Source organism: Buceros rhinoceros, unplaced genomic scaffold (genome assembly GCF_000710305.1).
Source record: "Buceros rhinoceros silvestris isolate BGI_N320 unplaced genomic scaffold, ASM71030v1 scaffold25660, whole genome shotgun sequence".
Lineage (NCBI taxonomy): Eukaryota > Metazoa > Chordata > Aves > Bucerotiformes > Bucerotidae > Buceros > Buceros rhinoceros.
The window spans coordinates 3759-24427 of NW_010391667.1; the positions used below are offsets into that span (position 1 = coordinate 3759).

The following is a 20669-nucleotide window of genomic DNA, read 5'->3' on the forward strand; positions in this document are numbered from 1 at the left end:
GGTCCAGGAAGGCCACAGAAACGCTTCCACTGAGGATGGTTTAACCTGTTCCCTTCAGCACCCGAAACACTCAGCTCGCTTTGCTCCAGAACTCTTTTTCAGGCTGTAGTTTTGTGCAGGGGATTCCTGTTGGCAGGAGCAGCAGCAGAGGGGAATTCAGGACAGACATCACCCGCCATCGAGTTCTGCAGAGGTTCTTCTCAGGAGATGCTGCACAGCCAGGTGCTCCCTGCCATCACCAACCCCCCTCCCAGGCCAGGAGCGGGGTTACGCGGGGACAGGACAAAGCACAGAGCTCTGGGGAGCAGCAGCTGCTGTGAACACGCACATCCTCAGCCACATGTTCCTCCAAAGGCACCCGAGGCACCACCTCTCCCCCCTGCTCAGGCTGCACCCCTTCCTCACCTTCCTTTGTGCCCAGGGCAAAATGCTTCAGCCTCCCCCTCGCTTTGCAGCCAGTTCACTCACGGTTCCTAAGGGTTTTCCCCGCTCTGTCCCCTTTGCTCAGCAGCTGCTGTGAACACGCACATCCTCAGCCACATGTTCCTCCAAAGGCACCCGAGGCACCACCTCTCCCCCCTGCTCAGGCTGCACCCCTTCCTCACCTTCCTTTGTGCCCAGGGCAAAATGCTTCAGCCTCCCCCTCGCTTTGCAGCCAGTTCACTCACGGTTCCTAAGGGTTTTCCCCGCTCTGTCCCCTTTGCTGGGCGAGCGGGAGCTGCTTCCAGCAGGACTGCCCAGGGCTGCTGGCAAGAGCTGTGGCTGAAGCAGAGTCTGGTCCCTTCCAGCCCGTAACTTAAAGGACAGTTTGCAGAATCAGCACGAGTGGCCTTCCCCAAGAGCGTCTCTTATTTAGGGAACAGTCTGCAGTGCCAGAAAAAAAAAAACCCCTCCCTCCTGACTCTGAGCTGGCAGGACAAGGCAGCTGTGAAGTTTGCTTTTTCCTTCCTGTTGACAACACAGAGAAGAAAAAGCGGACACAAACCCACTGCAGCTGAGGCTGCACCTTGGCAGACGTGGTTGCTCAAAGCAGCAGCGGGCAACTGCTGCTCCAAGCCTAGAGCCTGGTTCGGGAGGCTGAGCCCAAGCACAAAGTGCCTGAAGGTGCAGTGCCACCCCTGCAGACCCCAGCAGGGCTTCCAGGCACCCCCCAAGTGCCGCAGCAGAGGGAAGGGGCCTGACCTGGCACAGACAGAGCTGCTGTGCTCATGTGGACGAGGCACCCTACAGCCGGCTGCCTGTCCCTCCAGGAGCTCTCGCTGGCAGCGCACACGCTCTCCACCAAAGGCCAGGATACCAGAACTCCACGTTGGACACTTTTCTGCTTTTATTTTAAAAAAATCCAGAATGGATCCAATGACAGTTTTATTAAGGAAATTGTTTTGCCATAAGCAGAGAACAGACACAGGATGGAGCAGAAGGCTCAGACAAGCAAAGTATTTAACTTCCACATCGCCTCTTCCCTAAGAAATAACATTACAGCTCAATTTGCAGTATCCCTCTCCTCCAGACCAAGGGCACTACCCCAGCTGCAGACCTGCATGTCCTCCAGCCACCTCACCAGCCTTGTCACTGCTGCTCACAGGCCGCACGACCCGCTCACAGGGACTCAGGTCCACCAGGAGGGCCCGTACAGGTGTTCTCCTCCTCCCAGTCAGTTCCAGCAGCACTTCCATCTCCACCCTTTGATTCAGTGACATGGTTTCCAAACTTGGGTGTCAGATTTAGTACACCATTGTGTCAAGCATCAGAAATGAACGACCAGCGAGTCCCTCGGTGCCTCAGGTGAATGCCACAGGGCCAGACACACCTAGAACTTCATCTGGCATGAATTAACTCCCATCAAGTGACAATTTATCTAGCAGACACATCACTAAGTTTATACATTAAAGAAGTTTATATATAGAATACTGCAAAAACACAGTAAGTCTGAATTCTGCCCACTGCTGCTCAGGAAGGTCCCTTCTCTCCCAAGCGTCAAGAAAATCGACCTCTTCTTCATACTCTAATCAAGGCAAGACAGAGACTTCTTATTGCTTCTCCTCCTTCTGATCCCCCGGGCTGCCAGAGCCCTCTCGCTCGGAGGCCATCTACGGAAGAGTCGGCTCGTTAGTTGTAGTGACAACAAAATGCTTCTCCCGGACACTGATTTTCCCAGCTGGCTGCTCGGGCTGGCTCTGGACTGCAGAAACCCCTCCTTCGGCGAGAGGGAGAACCGACAGAGCCTCCACCTCTGCCCGACTGCTGACTAAGAGGGAGGAAATGATCTTCCCATTCCTGACTCCTTCCCAGGGGACAGAGCAAGCACTGCCTGTTTTGACAGCGGAAAAGCAGCGTTTCCGCAGTGAGGAGAACTTGGCACCAGCTGGCCTGGCCAGAGCGTGCCCCTTCCACCCATCCCGGGAGACTTCCCACCTACCAGGGCTCCAAGAGGCGAGCCCTCCGCCAGGAAGAAAACCCCAGCGGCTTTACTACTGTAGTTTGCAGATGTTTTACAAACATCCTTCGAGTCAGTCCAGATGTTCTTTTACTTCTTCACTGACCCAGGGGAAAGCGCTGTCGTGCCCTTCTTGGAGCAACTTCTGAAGAGCTTCCAGCACGTTCCACGTAACAGCAGACAGCACCGTAACACACCGCCTGGGACGGCCGCGATTCCAGGCCTTCGGCTTTCTACAGCTGCCCCTCCAGCAAGGTTACCCTCGGGGAGCTGCACCGAGACCGGGCGCTGCCTCCAGGCACAGCTCAACCCTCACGCTGTGGTGTCGCACTCTCCCCTCCCCATCAGAAGGCTGTAAAGCAGAAGTGACCGTCAACCTACCTTCTTGTATGCCATCTCGAAGAGCTTCAGGGAGGCCTGCTGCAGGCTGCTTGCTGCCTGCCTGATGTTTTCTCCCGTTTCAGTATCTTTACGAGCCAGAAGTTCCCTCATTTTAGCAATCTCTTCCTTTAATTTGTTGCACTGCAAATAAGTCACAAAAAAACAAACCATGATTGAAAAATCCTGTGTTCTGTTCGTGAAGAATCTCATTCCTGTCAGTTCGCCCACTTACTGGCCACAGCAAAACCACATTTTTTTTTCCAGAAGCCAAGAAGTTAAGCCTCAAACCGAGCCATTTGAATCCGCAGGGACCAGGACTGCGCTCAGTTCCCAACGGGCACCCGTCCACTTCGCTACATGTGCCACCGCTGGCATTAATCGGTCCCCTCATGTGCCATCTCAGCAGCGGCGCCAAGGACAGAAAGCCCTGCTGAGACTGAAGGCCCGCCAAGGCCGGGAGCTGCTCTCCCTGGCACACGTCACCGTGAGTCAGGGCAAAGGCAGGAGCAAGCTGGTTTTCGGCTACAGTTTCGGCTCCGTCGGAAAGCCAACGAGCCAGGCTGTTCCCTGCCCTGTTTAATCCCTTCGTGCACATGCGAGAAGGAACAGAGCGGCAAACAAAAGCCCCACGGCCTCATCCCAGCCCCTGTAGCCATCTGTCAAAGCTCCCCACGGTCTGGCACTCCTCTGGCAGACTGGCAGGCTGCTGGAGCGGCAGCTTGGAGAACCAGGTTACTGGGGCCGGCAGCGCTCGCTCAGCAGTGTTCAACTCCAGCCGTGGGCAGGGCTGTGTCAGAGCCACAGCAAGGGCATCGACACTGCCTGTGTCAGGCCATCCGCTCCACCTGGAGAGAGAGCACAGGGCTTCTTCCCAGCCCTGTGACCCCCCCTTCCCTTGGTATTCCCCCCCAAAACGTTACAGGGAACAATCCCTGCAGGGAACAGGCATTTAGGCTCTCAATATCCATCTGCTAGAGATTGGAGCTGGGCTGAAAAATAGTCTTTAAACTCATCAGAGGCTACTTACCAGTAAACTATAACCTTGCTCCCTCCAACGCCTCACAGAGCCCCTGGGAGCCCTTTGATCCTGCTTCTGGAGTTCTTAACTCGACAATCTGTTTTACACTTGACTTTTGACATTCATAACACAGACATTAAACTGTCCCCTGGAGTGGTGTGAAAAGCACCCTCTGGATACTGAACATCCACTCCAAAGACCAAAGGGAAACCAGAGGAAGGTGGATACAGTAATCTTTCCCACCTCCAAGTCCTGGGGTGCTGTGCGGGTGCTGCCAGGACCGCACAGCAGCTCGGCCCTCTGAGCACACGGCCAGCAGGCACCGTTCGTCATCTCTAGCTTTTGAGCAAAACTCTCCTCTCACAGAGGCCATAGTCCAGCTCTTATCAAATCACTGTAAGGCCAAGTCAAGGACATAATTCATGCTGAAACCTTTCATTAACAGCTTTTGAGACTCTTAGATCTTCAGTGGCTCTGAAGTTGCGCTTTGAAATGGGCTGTTTGCTATTATCCAAGCCACTTTCTTCTAAGCGGGTCCTTACACCTCCCACCTGCCCCGCTCACCCTGCTCAGAGTGCAAAAAGCGGAGGAGTCGATGACTGAGCCGTTCTTCCACAGCACGGAAACACAGAGTTGGTGCCACTGGCCGGCTGTGAGTTCAGGAGGGGTTGAACCTTACCTCCTTCCCCGGGACGGGATGAGAAACCACCTACCTCATCTGCTGGCAGCTGATCCTTGAACTCCTCCATCTTCGACTCTGTATCGTGGATGATGCCTTCGGCCATGTTCACGGCTTCCACGCGTTCCTGGGTAGGAGAGCTCGTAAGGGCCTGCCGCACACTCACCGGCCATACGCACTGCCTACGTGCTGACCAGCAGCTGGCATTTCTTTCCCAAAACCACCAAACTCCGGTCTAGCTCTCACCCACTGTCCGCCTTAACAGCAAGGGGAGCAGAAGGAATGCGAGTAAATAATTTCTAGATGCATTCTGGCACCAGAAAGCCCAAACAGGCAAGTCTGGGCAGGGCAGTGCTCACGCTTTCACACTCAAAACTTGTTCTCTGGAAGTAGAAGCAATGCAGTGTGACTGCACGCTGAAAAAACCCAACATAGCACAGCTTGCTCTGCTCCTCGGGAAAGCAACAGGGCTTTGAGAAAACGTTCTTAAGCTTCTCCAGCAACAAGGGCACTACAGACAACTAAAACGCTGGGTTGTTTCACTCACACCCCCTTACCATAAATGCCGTTAACATCTCAACAGTGGAAAATCCCCACTGTGCGAGGCGAGAAATGCCAGTTACTGCTGCAAAGACAACCCACAGGAACAGGGCAGGCTGCAAGTTCAGAGGAGCAGGAGTCCTGCTGAGACAGAACTCAGACCCTGTGTCCACATGAACCTTTTCACCAGCAACAGTCTGTGGGACACCCGGCCCCTCTCCGTCTGAAAGGGCAGCCGACCTGAACACAGGTGTGAGAACGCTCTCAGGAGTCCAACCACTTCCAGTGGAAAGCTGAGGAAAAACAATTGTTTCTGCACTATGTCTTCACTCACTGTGGGATGTCGAAGCCCACAGCAGGATGCTGAGTCCAGCAGAGCGGTAACTCTGTTGATGTATTTGTAGTACTTCCATGACAGTAAAACCACGATCAGAAAGGTGTAACAAGGGGATTTGGACAATTAGTTATGCAAGTCAAGAGAAGTGTGAGCTAAGGAACTACCCTTCCTCTGACAGGTCACTGCTCAGAGACGAGTCCCACTTCCTGACTGCGACAGCGATTACTGAATAAGCTCTTCCAAGATACAAAGTTAAAGCGAGGCAATGGGAAAAAGTTTTCATTAGTACTGCCCTCATTAAACCAATTAGTTCCAACCATTAATCCTAGGTGTATCACAGGTTCAGTCACCCAACCACGGCAAGCATCACTGACAAAAGTCAGCGAGGCTTCTGAACAGCTCCTGACGGCTCCACCTGCACTGAGGGCAAACGCCCCGCTCAGATGAATGTAGTGTTCCAGAGGCCACATGGAGACCTTAAGCACTAAAAAGCAACTTCCCACTTACAAAGCCTTGCCTGGCAGGTTCTGTAAGTAGCTTCAATATCCCCAGTCAAGCCTCCACTGAAGCAGGACAGCACCGTGAGACCCCAGCTCTGGTAGGCTGGCTTCAAATAAACAGCCAAGAGAAGGAGGGAGGACAGGCAGGAGCGCTGACAACAAAAAGCGTAACTAGAGCTGCGAAGCTGTTTGTCGTAACAGGCGGGTGAGTCTGCTTCCCGCTGCCTCCCTGTCCCAGGAATTAAAATGCTGGTTACACGGGGCGAGTTACCTGACCCCAACACCTCTGCATACAACTTCCTGTAGCTCTGGAGTGTAAACTAGTACTCGGGTGACTGCACGAGCGAACAGCTCAAGTGCACAGAGACCAGAGCCTGCAGCTCTGTCGAAGGCGGGCACAGAACGGCAGCGAGCGGCAGGCACTCCGCTGGCTGGAAGATACCGCGACGATCACATTACCTTTCTTCGCCTGTCTTCCTCTGCATACTTTTCTGCGTTCTTCACCATGTTCTCAATTTCATCTTTGCTAAGGCCACCAGAAGACTGGATGACAACTGCATCAGGGGAGAAGCATTCATAATTAACGCGCTCTCATCTCCGAGGAAAGGAGAGCGCCATTTGCCAAACCCTCTCGATGGCAGCAGCCTTGCTCAGGGACTGTGCCCCGTGATGACCCCGTGGGCAGTACAAAGCGAGCCAGTCTTTGAAGAGGCTGGCAAGATAAAAGCCTGGTATCTCAGCTCTATGCGCTCCCCGGTTCTGCCAGACACTTCCTGTCCACTGGTCTGCAAATCACTTTGACCCTTCTTCAGTTACTCCTCCTGGAAATGGAGGGGACACAGGGCCCACAAACCAAAGGAACATTCCAGCAGGTTAAAAACCTAAGATGAAAGAGCCCAGAAAAAACACCCAAGCAAAAAAAAAAAAAAACCACCACACAGAAGGAATCTTTTTACCAGGGCAGATTCCTTTTGCTGCTGGAAAGCAGCCCAGGCTGGTAGCAGGGTAAGACAACATGACATGATTCTACAGGTGGGCTCCTAAAGGTCCCCTATTTTTCTCCATTTGTGCCAAAAACTATAGTCTAAATGTCAGCTAAGATCTGCAGGAAAGCGTAATGTCATCGGGAGAGGACCAAATCCTAAATACTGTGAAGCTGGGAGGAAAACCCAAGGGCACACCAGGATCCTCCTTAGAGTTAAGTTTCCCACATGGTACTTGTCCCAGGGGGGTGGTGAAGCCCAGCACGTCCCCCCCAGTCACCAGAACAGAGTTCACCACAGTTTCCTTGGCCAGAGCACACACTTGAGCACCCAAGTGGCTGCCTCCAAGAAACAGCTGAAGGGCAGTGGAGAGGCTTCCCAGTTAGATGCACAAAAGAGATCTATTTTGTATTGGGGGAATCTACAAATGCCTCAAATCACTTTTCTGAGCCCACAGCAAAGCTTTAGAAAATGTCAACCATGTGGTTAATCAGTTAATCACCCCAGAACACCAGGCCTAATGTTCCATTGCATCACAGAGCAAAATACACTGACAGCTTGAAGTTCCCAAGCTTCCTGCCTCCTAGAGACGCTTCCAGCCAAAATGGCTGAAAATGCTGGTTCTGCACAAGATCTGCTGCTCCAAAACACTTGAACTTCAAGGCCTTTGTGATGGAGGAATTGGAAACGAAGTGGGGTCTTGACACAGAGCTGATCTGTCCAGCTGTCTGTGACGTGCCTTGGATCTTCCCAATTTCCTAATCCTCATGTGATTCCTCCCCTCGAAGCCGGCCCTGGCACACAGGCAGCCTCAGACAGCAAGCAATCTTTTTGGGTGTTAATAGAGGGCACTTGCAAAGAAGCAGCGTGCCCAGCTCAGGAACAACCTCTACGAGGTGGTGGATTCCCAAACTCTAATTCCCGTATCCCCTCAGGATAAAGTAGGGCAGAACATCACTGATCCAAGCCCCTCGGTGTCATGGGACACCCCTGCAGAGCAGCAGGAGCTGCTCTCCTTTCCAGAGGCAGCACTCAGGCTACCATTAGGGTGTTACCCTCGGAGCCCAGCACCAGCACTGCTCCCCGCCTTTCCTCCTCGTCCCCAGGCAGCATCCCAGAGCACTTACTTTGCTGTTCGCGTCCGGTGCCTTTATCCTTGGCTGACACGTGAACAATACCGTTAGCATCGATGTCAAAAGTCACCTCAATCTGGGGCACTCCACGGGGCGCTGGGGGAATCCCCACCTGAGGACAAGAAGTGCTTAGTGTGAGCTCCAACACGGACACGAGCTCCAGGGACGAGGCTCCAGCGTGGGGCACGTTCCCTTGGTGATCTCTCAGCTGAATCAGCTATTAACTGACCCTCAGAGCCGGGGCCTCTCAATACCTGCTGGCATTACGGGGTGAACTAGCAGTATCCTGACAGATGTAAGCAGATACAGATTCCTACCCAGGACAAGGGCAACAGCAAGTCTGGTCAAACAGTTTTTACACCAACGCTCTGCCAACGCTGACAGAGCCAGTCCTGCATGAGGAGCTGGTCCAGCAGCCCCACAAGGATCCCCAGGGCACATTTGTTCTCCAGTAAGCAGGGCAGCTCCACAGGCGCTCACAGAAGAAGCGGTTGAGGCTGGAAATGGGTTACCCAAGGGACTGTAGGTAACATGGAACCTGCTCCAAGCCTTGTCGTTGCAACAGCAGAGGAAAGGCCAGCGTTCAGGTTATCTGCTGCACGGGCCCAGCACTACAGAGCTCTGCTAGCCCCTTGTGCCCAGAACTAAAGGAGCCCTTTTAGGTGACCAAGCCCTAAAGCTGTGGTAGCCCCGTTACCACAAGACTGCTTAGAAACCCTGACCTCCATCTTAAACACTAAGTTGCTTCCCCGCCACCAAAGGGCTGTCCCAGAATCAGGCCATGCCGTTAGAGGCTGCTTTTTCATTACAAACAGAGTGAAACATCTTCTGTCAGATGACTCCCTCTTCACACTGCCTTCAGGGGTCAGCTGAAACAGAGAAGGCTTTGAACTTCTCCAAGAAGGGTAAGTCTAAGGTGATGAATACTGAGTAGCCGACATACCAACGTGAACTGGCCAAGCAGTTTGTTGTCACTAGCCATCTCTCTCTCTCCCTGGCACACTTTAATCTCCACTTGAGTCTGCCCATCAGCAGCTGTGGAAAACACCTATGGGAAAGGAACCGGAGGTTACTGGATAGGTAGAGAATGGCAACACACGAACTGATGCTGTTACACGCTGACTGAACAAGGAAAGGAATAAAGAGAAGCTGCTTTGAAGAGATGAACAGCTGTTCGTCCCCTGTTCCTCTGACAAAACAGAGTGTGTACAGCACGTACAGCATCCTCTGCACACTTGAGTGCAGGAAAACGGGCAATGCCATGGCAGCAGCAGGCTCCAGTGGGAGCCAGGTACAGTACCAGCAGCAGGGCTCCTGCCCCAGCCCCACACAGAACAAGTGTTATCAGTAACAGCACACCCAGACAGGGGAAAGTGAGGGGAAGGGTCACACCCACATCTACTACAGCCTTACAACGCAGGGAAAAATAACCCCTTCCGAGGCACGTGGACCAGGAAAGGTGGTCTCAGACGGCTGTGGTGCTCAGTTTCAGAAGGTCTCCACACAAATCTTCAGAATGATGTGTTGACAGTCAACATCATGGCACACACACTGCAGTCCCGACCAGGCCACAAACACCCTGGATTATCGTGGCAAACTAACTCAATTTACCTCCCCTCCTGGGCACACCCATAATCGACAGAGATAGTCAAAGGCTGACATTAAACGTCATTTCTATGCTGCTTCTCCTTGCCAGATGAGGAAGAGACAAGACTATCTACCGGGATGCTTTGGGAAGCCTTTTCTGGGTGTCTGAAAATACCACCAAAACCCCACCCACCCAGAGTCAATCAGTACCTGGCTCTTCTTTGTTGGGATGGTAGTATTCCTGTTGATGAGCTTTGTGAAGACCCCTCCCAGGGTCTCAATCCCCAAGGAGAGGGGAGTTACATCCAGCAGCAGCACATCAGTCACATCGCCAGCTAACACGCCACCTTGAATGGCTGCCCCGATAGCCACGGCTTCGTCAGGATTAACTGCTTTGCTGGGAGCACGGCCAAACAATTCCTGCACAGTCTGCTGCACCTGAATGGAGAGAAAGCACAGCTTGTATGCAGAGCGCGCCACGACCGCCCAGCGCCGGGCCACAGGAACACGCCAGCCTTGGCTGCAGGTTTGTATCTTCGTGCTCCCGCTGCCATGTAACCCTGTGGCACGACAGAAATAGGGAGCCTCAGGCTTGTGACTGCTCCCTAATTCCCCACCTTCCACACACCCTATTAAAGCACTCGTTTCAGTCTAGACAACCCCTTCCCTGGAGACCTTGCAGTCAAGTTTGCCAGCTGCAAGTCAACCCACGTCAGTCCTTTCACGCAGCCCGGCCATCCCCAGAAGGAATGACTCCACGCTTATTGAGCGGCAGTCAAGGACTGCTCCCTGGGAACTGGTACGAGCCAGCGCTGGGCTCCCAGGGACAGCACAGCTGTGGAGGCAGAGCACGGGCAAGAAAAAAACATCCACAGCAGAAGGACACTTCAGCTTGTTTGTGTGTATGAAGGCAAAAAAGAAATTGTAGGAAGTACAGCGTTTGCAAACTCTTCATCTCACGGGCTGTTTCCCCAGAAGATTCGCTGTGTCAGCAGACGGTCTGAGCTGCCTTATCAGCTTTTCACCACTCCCCCCCTTCGGGAGGATGTGCTCCTCACTGCCGCAGATTTACTGCTGAAGTATCCAGACGGGGAGGCAGTAAGGTGCCTGCACGGGAGCACAGCTCCACAGTCCCTCCTCTGCATTACGAGGGAGGGGTGTGGGACCTGGGTCCCGCTCACAGCATCCCTCCTCTGCGAGTACACTCGTTAGGAACGTTGGCACAGCAAGGAAAACTGGGCTGCACACACAAGTCCAGCTCCGCCGTGCTTAAGCCAAGAGACATCTGCTGTGAGTGTTCATTACAGGAAGACACTACCCAGGAGCATATAATGAAGTTAAGTCCTTCCTGCTGGAGGCATATTTTAGAGCACAAAAGAAACATTACTTCTAACTGCCCACTGCACATTTCCTGGAGCACTCCAGAGGTGGCCTGTTCCCTCCTAGCAGGGTGAAGCAAACCCAACAACGCACATGGGAGAAGGCTCTGTGCTGCCTGCGACGTACCAGCACCCACCCGGGAGCCAGAGCTGTAACGAGAGGCACTCAGGAAAGCAGCATGTGAGCTCAGGCAGACATAACCCCCCCAGATGCCAGGGGTTACAAACAGGGGGTAAAAAAGTAATAATAACAATCATCAATATTTAAGTTCTCTCTTCTTCCCCCAAAGGACAGGTAAAGTTTCAGGAAGGGCTTTCCCACTTTTCTAGAAGCGTTTTTCATCCCCGTATGTGTAGCTAACCACACTGTTTCCCTTTACCCAGCTGGAGGAGCAGGGGAGAGCACAGTTCCTCCACTTGAGCTTTGGCCAGAGCAGCAGCTTCTGTTTATCTTGTTGCTCTGGCTCCCCTGCCTGGGTGACCTTCTGCACACACTAGTATCACCTCCAGCCACAGGGCTCATTCCACACAGGGGAGGAAAAAACCTGCCACCAAACCCCAAATCAGCCCCATGAGGGCCGTGTACACATCTCGAAAGGCCCTGCACATCACAAATCTTAACAGCAAACACTCAGCCCAGGCCTGACTGATTCCTCTGGGATGAGATTTTGATGAGCTCTGTAGAAAAGGACAAGCTGTACCCTTGAAGAGAGCCGTGCACCTACACGTTCAGCTCTGACTTCGGGGAGCTCAGCCGTGCAGCGAGCAGGAGATCACCAGCAGGCAGCACCTCAGCTGCAAGACTCTGCATGTCAACAGAGCAAGAGTCCGAGTTACCTGCTGGTGCTTTATCACCACAGAATACGAGGGCCAGGTACTAGGTAACGAGAGTTTGGAACAGCCAGTTAAACAGGACTGACAACCCCCAGCCTCAGACTGGTTTCTGACAGAGCCATCCTGCTTGCGCAGCGTCCTTGCAGCCAGCCAGAAGTGCTCTACACAGCGGGGGAAACCCTCCGGAAGACAAAGGCAACTGCCAGGCTGTTGTCACTGAAACGTACCTTCATCACACACCGCAGGGAGAACACCCTGCATACCTGGACAGTGCTGCTACATTCAGTCTGCATCACAAAGTCAAGCGGAATTTTCAGCTCCTGATACCTCCCGCTTGTCTTTGTAGAGTGCAACTCAGCTACGGCCCCCAGATGCAAGCTCAGCTAATTAAACAGGATTAGAGTGCCCTGCAATGATTTCATGTGACTGCTTCACCTGACTCCTCCCATGGGCCTTCAGCTGCTGGAGGGAGCTCTGTTGTTAACAGGCTCCCAACCTCCCTGTCACAGAAAGCACGCGGTAGCTGCGCAGGAGTCACCCAGAACGGGGGCTTAGCTCATACCTTTGGCATTCTGGTCATGCCACCGACGAGGATGACTTCACCAATGTCACTCTTGCTGACTTCAGCATCCTGCATGGCCTTCTGGCATGGCGCTACTGTCCTTTTGATCAGATCGGCCACAATGCCCTCGAACTGCGAGCGACTCAGCTTCATGTTCAAGTGCTTTGGTCCGGAGGCGTCCATTGTCAGGTACGGCAAGTTAATATCAGTCTGCAGCAGAGAGCAAGCGAGTGAAACACAGGCACGGGGAACACGCGGCTAGACACAGGATTCAGACCAACTACAGGTTCTGTTCTGCCTGCACTGAAGCACCTACGTACCCATTTCACTCTGCAGCCCAGCTTTTAGGTGGCACCAGACACACTTTCGTGTCTGACATTTCAGACAAGAAATAGGAAAATTATTTTGTTACGCATCTCATGGCTACAACTGTTAAGTTCCGATTTTAATATCGAGGTTATTTTGAGGCCTTTTATTGTTAAGCAAACCGATTTCATTTATCGTAGCCAGGAGGAAAGAGATGAAACATCAGAAGTGACAACCTTCATCCTCTTTTTCCAGCAAACACAGAAGAAAACCCACCTTCGGAACTCTCAAAGGTTTTGCCAAGTGACCAACGTTTCATACAAGGTGTAAGGAGCTACCTCACGACTGTTTTCTAACACAAACAACTCGTGTTCAACAGCCAGTCCATTGCCATTTAACACAAAGTTCAGCAGTGCCAGGGACCACGATCCCCACTTTCTGTGGCTGCGTGCGACTCTTAACAAATTCACACGTGGATTTCTAAAGCAAGTCTTAAGCTGAAACCATCCTGCTCAAGTGCTGAGTCACTCTGACACCAGAAGATACTATAAACCAAAGCAATTAAACACATTAATGCTTTAAGCTCTAGAGATTAAGTTTACACATCAAGAACTAAGCCCAGGTTACAGACTAGAGGCGTGCGGTCACTTCATAAAGAGCAAGGTCAAAAATATCAGGGGAAAACAGGGCCAAAAGCAAGTTGTTCTCCCTTCCCTGCTGAAGAGTTAAGGATTCAGGTTTTCCTGGTGTGAACTGACTGTATTTGCCAACTCTCAAGCTAGCACAACAGAGCCCGCTATGTCTCTGGCAGAACTGTGCATCCATTGTGACCGGCCTAAACTCCTTGCTAGGAGCTCCCCGCGGCCAACAAAAAGACCACCGTGGAAAAAAATTATGTTTATTCAGAACCTCGAAACTGGCAGAGTCCCTGTTTCAATTACTATATAATTGACCTTAAGTTCACTCAGGCAAGACTATTACACCCCCAACCTGCTGCTCCTCCAGCTCCTTACCCAGAAGTGAATAAAGGACGTGCTTGAACACATTAACACACGTGGCAGGTGTGTTGCCCATTGTCTAGAGAACTCTTCTATAGGCAAATATGCAAAGATTCTTTATATTTCTTGCTATGAGACACACTGGCTCTTTCAGTGGAAGGAAAAACACCACGGTTTTGGAACTGCCTGCACAAAGCCACAAGTGCTTCCAGTAACCCAGCAGCACTAGCAGCAGCTGAATTCCCCGATGTCCACCACGCTTCTGAAATACACAGTAAGCTGGGAACAAGGCCATGCTCCCTGCAACATGAGAAAACATGGTGCCAGAAGAAAGGCAAATCCAGCACCCGCTGCCATGCCTGGCTTCTGGCAACTAACTCCTGGACACTCTACCCGCTGAAGGGCTTTCTGTAACAAGAGGCCATTTGGTCACACGGAAACTCCTCTGCCACCACAAGAAGCAAGCAGCAGTTTCGCAGAGCTTTGTAAACAGAATGAAGGCAGAACTCAGTGCATGACAGCGTTCCGGCTTCGAACCCAGCCACCTACCTGCACGGATGACGAAAGCTCACACTTGGCCTTCTCTGACGCTTCTCTCACCCTCTGCAGGGCCATGTTGTCTTTCGTCAGGTCAACGCCCATCTATGTGACAAAACAGGGGTTAACAGGCTCTCAGCTTCAGCACAGCAGTCAAAGGGCTTTTCTTCATGGCAGCTCGCTCCCGACTGAAGATGTTTGCAGAAATACACCCGATATGCGCACTTCTGCTGAGCTCTCTCACTTTGGGCAAGCATGTTTAGCATTGGAAAAATCATCGGCCAGCCTGCTCTGCTCCCAGGGTGACTACACAGCAAGTAACCCCATAAAGCCTGGAGAAGCTGCGGCACCACGGAACATAAAGGCGAGACTGGATTGGTGACGGAGTTGGAATTACACCGCAGTTTCCTGTGGCCAACCCTGTAACATATGTGGTGCATCCACATTCAGCTGGACCACAGAGTTGTGTTATCAAAAGCAAACAGATTAAACATAGGATAGTCCCAGAGGAAAAAAAAAGCAGAAGTGCTGCTATTCTATCTCTTCCAGAAGAATATTCCACCTGACGAGAACAAGTCCTAGAACTGGAAGTCAGGCTAACAGGCATCTGATACTCCTGAATTTCAACTGTGCCACAGATGACAAAACAAGTCCTAATATTGAAGGGAATTCCTGTTCTTCTTCTATAGAAGTTAAGCGAGCTTGGAAAACAGTAACACGAGACTGAATCGTGCTGAGATCCCTTACCTCTCTCTTGAACTCTTTGACAATGTGCTGTAGCAAAGCCTGGTCAAAATCTTCTCCCCCTAAGAAAGTGTCACCGTTGGTAGACTTCACCTCAAAGACTCCCTTCTGGATTTCCAAAATGGAGATATCGAAGGTGCCACCACCCAAATCGTAGACTGCAATGCTGCAAGAAGAGAAAACATCACCTCCTAGACAACGTTGTGCAGCTCAACAATCACTCTCTTCAGGACAAGAAGCGTGCAGAACTCGTGCTGCTGTCCACAACAATAAAAGCCTCTCTAAAAACAGCAGTAAACAGCACACACAATCCTTGAGCACTCTCAGCACACATGGAATCCTCCTCCAAAAGATGTGCTGCACACCGCTTAACCCTGCCCCTTATTTCAGGAAGGGCAGTTCCTCCCTCCTTCAGACAGGGGACACACCCGACAACAACGGCAGCAACACCAGAACCGTTAGGAAACAGGTTTTTCAAAATGTGAGGCTTTCCCAGCACTGTAACCTACATCAGAAACAAACTCTGGAACAAACCCCTTGTATTTTTATCACCACCTGTCACAGCAAGTCAGGGATGAGGACACGAGCTGTGGACACCAGGCACCAAAGCTCAGCGCGTCCCTTGTGCCAGGCTTCAGCCCCAACTGCGACAGCCTCTCGCCAGGCTGCCCTCGGCCACACTGTGACCAGGAAGCAGGGTAATTAAATTACCGCTCCGCTTTGGTAATTAAGTTGTAGCTGCAAGTGACGAACTCACTTTCTTCTAACAAGTACGGCTGGCATAGAACCGGGGTGACACTACCCGGGGCTGACTCACAGCCGGGATCTACCTTGGGCAGAACCCCAACCGCTGGTTTTACACCAGACAGCAGAAGCGGCACTCACGACGCGAATGCCTGTTGGGGAGCGGGTGGGTGTCCGCGGCAGGCGCTTACACTTTGTCTTCAGACTTGTCCAGACCATAGGCCAGCGCAGCTGCTGTTGGCTCATTGATCACCCTCAGGACGTTCAAGCCAGCGATCTGCCCAGCATCTTTCGTAGCCTGAGGGAAGAGGAGGAAGAGTGGTGAGTGCTGAGAGAAACCAAACACAATTCATACGCCCGAAAATCTTACAGCTCGGTGAATACCTGTCTCTGAGAATCGTTGAAATAAGCAGGGACTGTGATCACAGCATTCTTGGCTGAATGTCCCAGGTAATTTTCTGGAGGAAAAAGGAGACAAAACAAAGTTATCCTCACAAGAGAAGGATACCGCCAAGCTGTCATGGTCCTTCTCCTGAACTCAGAACAGCAGCCAGGCTTGCTTTGCTGCCCAACAACTTCGTGCTTTCTGGGAAGATGCAGCAGGAGCCGTGCAGTAACCAAGCCCTTCCACACGGCAGGGAACAGCCTGCAGACTCTCAACAGGACAGCAAAGCAGCTCCGCAGTCCGGTCAGCGACCAGATGCCACCAGCAAGCCAGAATCCATCCAAGAGCTGGTCTTTTGGTGGGGTGGGGGGGGTGGATTGAAGTAGTATTTCATTTCTTTGGAGTGTTCAACATGTGATGGACTTAAATTTTACTGATTTCACCCTGTCTGTAGTGTAGGTAACCTTCATATGGCACAAAGACCACACATACTAACTTCACAAGCGAGTCAGGAAAAACACGTATTGCATCCTATCTTAAGGTCACAAGCTTTTCTCAGAAGAGAGGAGGACATCATCGAATGGAGATTCAGACCTGCTGAGAGCTGAGAACGTGCACAATGCAGTGGGAATGCACAGGCAGGATTTACACCGACGCGTTACACACTGCACGATTCTGTGCTGCCTGCAAAGCCGGATCATTCCCCAGTTCAATTCCCGTAGCACCCAGGCCAAAGGCCAACAGACCTACAGGAAGCAGACCCCTGCTTAAGGCAGAGGAACACCATCCTCAGAGCAAGTCAGATTCATCACACACCACATACTCATATTTTACTTTTGGGTGGGGCTGTAGTGCCCAGGTGTAACACTGAAAAACATCATCTTTGGATGAAGCTTCAGTATCGACCTTCAGTCCCGCCTGCCAAACCCTCACCATTGGATGCACATTTCCCAAACAAGGGTGCAGGAGGCAGCTACTATTATCTCTACATTCTACTCAATTCCCTCAGAAATCTCATTAGGGATTGGAAAGGGAAAAACAAAATTATCCAGGCCAATAGCTCTTTTCTCTTAGTGAAGATTCAGAGTCACCGCTGGCTTAAGCAGCTCTTCATTCAGCCCCAAAATCGGTCCCTTACACACTGCCCTTCTTGCTGCGTATCTTGTAGCTGGGTAAGAACAAAGCCCCTCACAACCCTGGCTGCCACTCCGTGCTCAGCAGCAGCCTGGGAGGCACACGGACTGCGGCACGCAAGGACCTCCCGAGGAAGCGTACCCTCCAGCCAACCAGGACTGGCCATCGACTCAACCACTATTCCTTTCCATAGGCATGTTTTAAGTAAAGCACCAATATCTCGCCCGAAGCCCCACGCTGAGCTAGGCACTGATCTTCCTGGAGGTCTGCAACAGCCCCTCGCTGCACCCTTCCATGGCCTGCCCCACGGAAGGGCCTGCTGTACAAGGATCCCCCCATCTTTATGGCTGCTGACTTCCACAGCCCAGCACCAAGGTCACTCTCATGTGCACAGATGGCAAACACCAAACCGTACCAACCTGCAGTTTCCTTCATCTTCATGAGCACAAAGGCACCAATCTGGCTTGGAGAATAGAGTTTCCCGTGAGCCTCTACCCAGGCATCACCGTTGGAGGCACGGACAATTTTAAATGGAACGTTCTTGCTGAAAACAGAAGAATTCCACAATCAATTTCTGTACCAGCACACAGCACAAACCCCCTACGGTTACTACAAGCAGGCGAACACCGTACGACTTCTAGACACCGAGACTGGCCACAGCAGCCGCAGATCCAGGGAGCACCAACGCTCTAGTCCTGCTCCTAATCAGCTATATCCTTTAATCATAAGCCATACAGCTGATTGTGACATCCTCACGAGTGAGGGAAGTCTCCTCCAGTAAACACTGACCGTTCTGCACAGCACCAGTAAGGCTGTGGAGGAAGAAAGACTAAACAGTGGACCTTCAACTCCTGAGAACTTTAGAAAGGAAGTAGCTAACCCAGCTCGCCCCTTGTGGTATCAGCAACGGCTCTGAGACATGAGGGTGTACCTACGTCACCCAAAAGAGGGTTCTAGGTTAGAACAGGTGACACTACACATTAAGTGTGCACACACACACATTAAGTGTGGTATGTGGTGCACTCTGGACTGCTCCTCTGTTCCCTCACTCACATATCCTTCTTCACTTCAGGATCATCAAAGCGCCGCCCGATGAGCCGCTTGGTAGCGTAGAAGGTGTTGTGAGGGTTCGTCACTGCCTGCCGCTTCGCTGGCATTCCAACCAAGCGCTCGCCGTCAGCTGTGAATGCCACAACCGAAGGGGTTGTCCTGGCACCTTCGGAGTTTTCCAGCACCTGCGTACGAAACGTAACGGGATGCCGTCAGAAAAGACAGCCTCCAACTCCTGACCCCGATACTGATATCCCTGCTATCCAGATTTACTCACCTTCGCTTGCTTCCCTTCCATAACTGCCACGCAGGAGTTTGTTGTCCCCAAATCAATTCCAATGACAGCGCCTTTAATTGCTTCTGAGCTGTAGGTCACAGCACGGGAAAAGTAAAATTACCGCTAAAGAACTAGACAGCAGAAAACTTCCCACCCTGAAGGTGGACGAAGAGGTTTTTCACTAGATGCTGAAGCAAATACATGTTGTATTCAGACATAAGGTGTTCTCTGACTCTTACACAGGAGTTTAACCTTGTGCCTCTGTTTTCAGTCAGATCCCTTACCGGTAAAGCCTTGCTTGTTTAGATAAACATATAAAACATCATTCTTCCCCAGAATAACCTCTGCTACCTCTGTTCTCAACACACCTTGGAGTTTGGACATACACCAAAGCGGTAGCTAATTCCACCTCTACACAGCCAGGACGTGGTTTGGGTTAGTCCGGATGTTCAAACACGTTTGAAAACATCCCCCTGGAGTCAAAATGCTAATAAGGAATTGTATTTCTTTATTTATCACTGCTTAACAAAGAGAGCACAGAGAGACAACAAATTACTCAGCCCATGCAAGTTTCTCTGAGCCAGAGCTAAGACAACCAGCTTTTTGATCCTGAGGAGCAAGGAACAGGTTTAATTCTGAACAATGGGAGCGGTTCTGACAGGAGACCAACCTGAATCTCCTCCTCCTTTCCACAAGGAGCGAATTACCCCTTCCAAGGCACCAGAGAACTGCATTGTAAACAAAGCCGTGCCCTGGGTCGGAGACAGCGCCCTGAGGGCAGAGCAGGACCACGTTTATCGCCTTCTCGCTCTCCAAGGCGCCCAGTGGCTCCAACTCCATTTCAGACAGCACAGAGCAGTGATCTGGAAACGTGCTGCTGCTCCGTTTCCCTGCGTGAATCAGACCCGGGCAGCATTCCTAACGCAGACTGCTGTGTCCTGAATCAGCACCAGCCACAAAGCATCTGACCCAGTCACACAGGAACTGCGACTCTGCTCCCATTATCTTGCAACAAGAAAAACGAGTGGCTAAAACACACGAGTTGTCTGAAATAAAGTTCATCTGCGGTGAAATGGAGCCGCTCGTTACCCTCATTTCACATCAGTCGAAACCAAGTTGTCGCACCAATGTTGGGGGGGGGTGTTTGTTTTTAAATCAAACCAACCTCAGCTTTCTACATTACTGTGGATGCTGCTGGTGGTGGAAGAAGCACAACTCTAAAAGTTCCCCTGGTAAAACACAGGAGATACAGAAACAGCCTCAGGAAAGTTATGAGCCCAGGTTCTAGTTTTTTCTTGCTGTTTTTGCTGTTACTCCATCTCTGACCCCAATGATCAGTTCTAGTACCAGAAGGAGGGTAAGTATAAACGCTAAATGGACAATCAGGAAAAATCAGGGAAATACTTACGCATATTTTCTGCTGGATGCTGCTCTGAGAACATTCTGACTGAGGCCATTCCAGAATGTCTATAAAATAAAAACATTCCCGAGAAAATTTAGTTTTAAACACTGATTGTCAAGCCAAAACTTCCAAGGGTAGAAAACTTCTAACATGACACAGTCCTAACACAACATTTTATTATTCAAAATGGGAGTGCAAACCAAGGAAGAATTTCAGAAAGGTTCAGATTGCCATAAAACCCCGCCACTTACCCATCTGGCATAACCCTGACCTGTATTTCCCTCAGACGAAACAGTCTACAAATGAGCAACCAGGCAGATTAACTCTGACCCTTCAGCTTCCAACCCACAGCAGCAGACAAACATTAACCACATTTCTCAGAGCTCTACACGCTGTCAGCAAGGAATGATCTACTACATCTCCCGAAGAACGTGTGGTCCAGATTTCGGAGCAACTCTTCGTTTTTCTTGCCGTGGCCAAAACTTTGCACGTGGAGACCAGCATCTCGGAGAGGCCTGGCAGGATTTCCCCATTTCTTGCTTTGACACTGAGTTTTTATCCACTGGACCACACCAAGAACACGCTGTTCTGCTAAAGCCTGATGACACTCGGCGTAGCTGCACTCCACGTGTGGCTGAGGGTGCTGGGGCCCGGCCGGCGGCCGGCCCTGGGCAGAAAGCAGCGGCCAGCACAGCGAGCTGCAGGGTTTGCTGCCCGGGCCT

The 20669-nt window shown here is 51.5% G+C and overlaps 1 protein-coding gene across 1 annotated transcript; it reads right to left on the bottom strand.

Moving 5' to 3' along the window:
- Positions 1 to 1560: 1560 nt before the first annotated feature.
- Positions 1561 to 20008, bottom strand: HSPA9 (heat shock 70kDa protein 9 (mortalin)). Its single transcript, XM_010142697.1, has 17 exons — positions 19954 to 20008; positions 18546 to 18633; positions 18272 to 18453; positions 17638 to 17762; positions 16084 to 16157; positions 15891 to 15997; positions 14959 to 15121; positions 14224 to 14316; positions 12371 to 12580; positions 9806 to 10033; positions 8952 to 9056; positions 8003 to 8120; positions 6352 to 6446; positions 4550 to 4642; positions 2819 to 2959; positions 1659 to 2090; positions 1561 to 1626 (listed from the first exon to the last, which is right to left on the bottom strand). The coding sequence occupies exons 2-16, from the start codon at positions 18564 to 18566 to the stop codon at positions 2031 to 2033; spliced, it is 1815 nt and encodes a 604-aa protein (XP_010140999.1). The 5' UTR covers positions 18567 to 18633; positions 19954 to 20008; the 3' UTR covers positions 1561 to 1626; positions 1659 to 2030.
- Between the last annotated feature and the right edge of the window lie 661 nt (positions 20009 to 20669).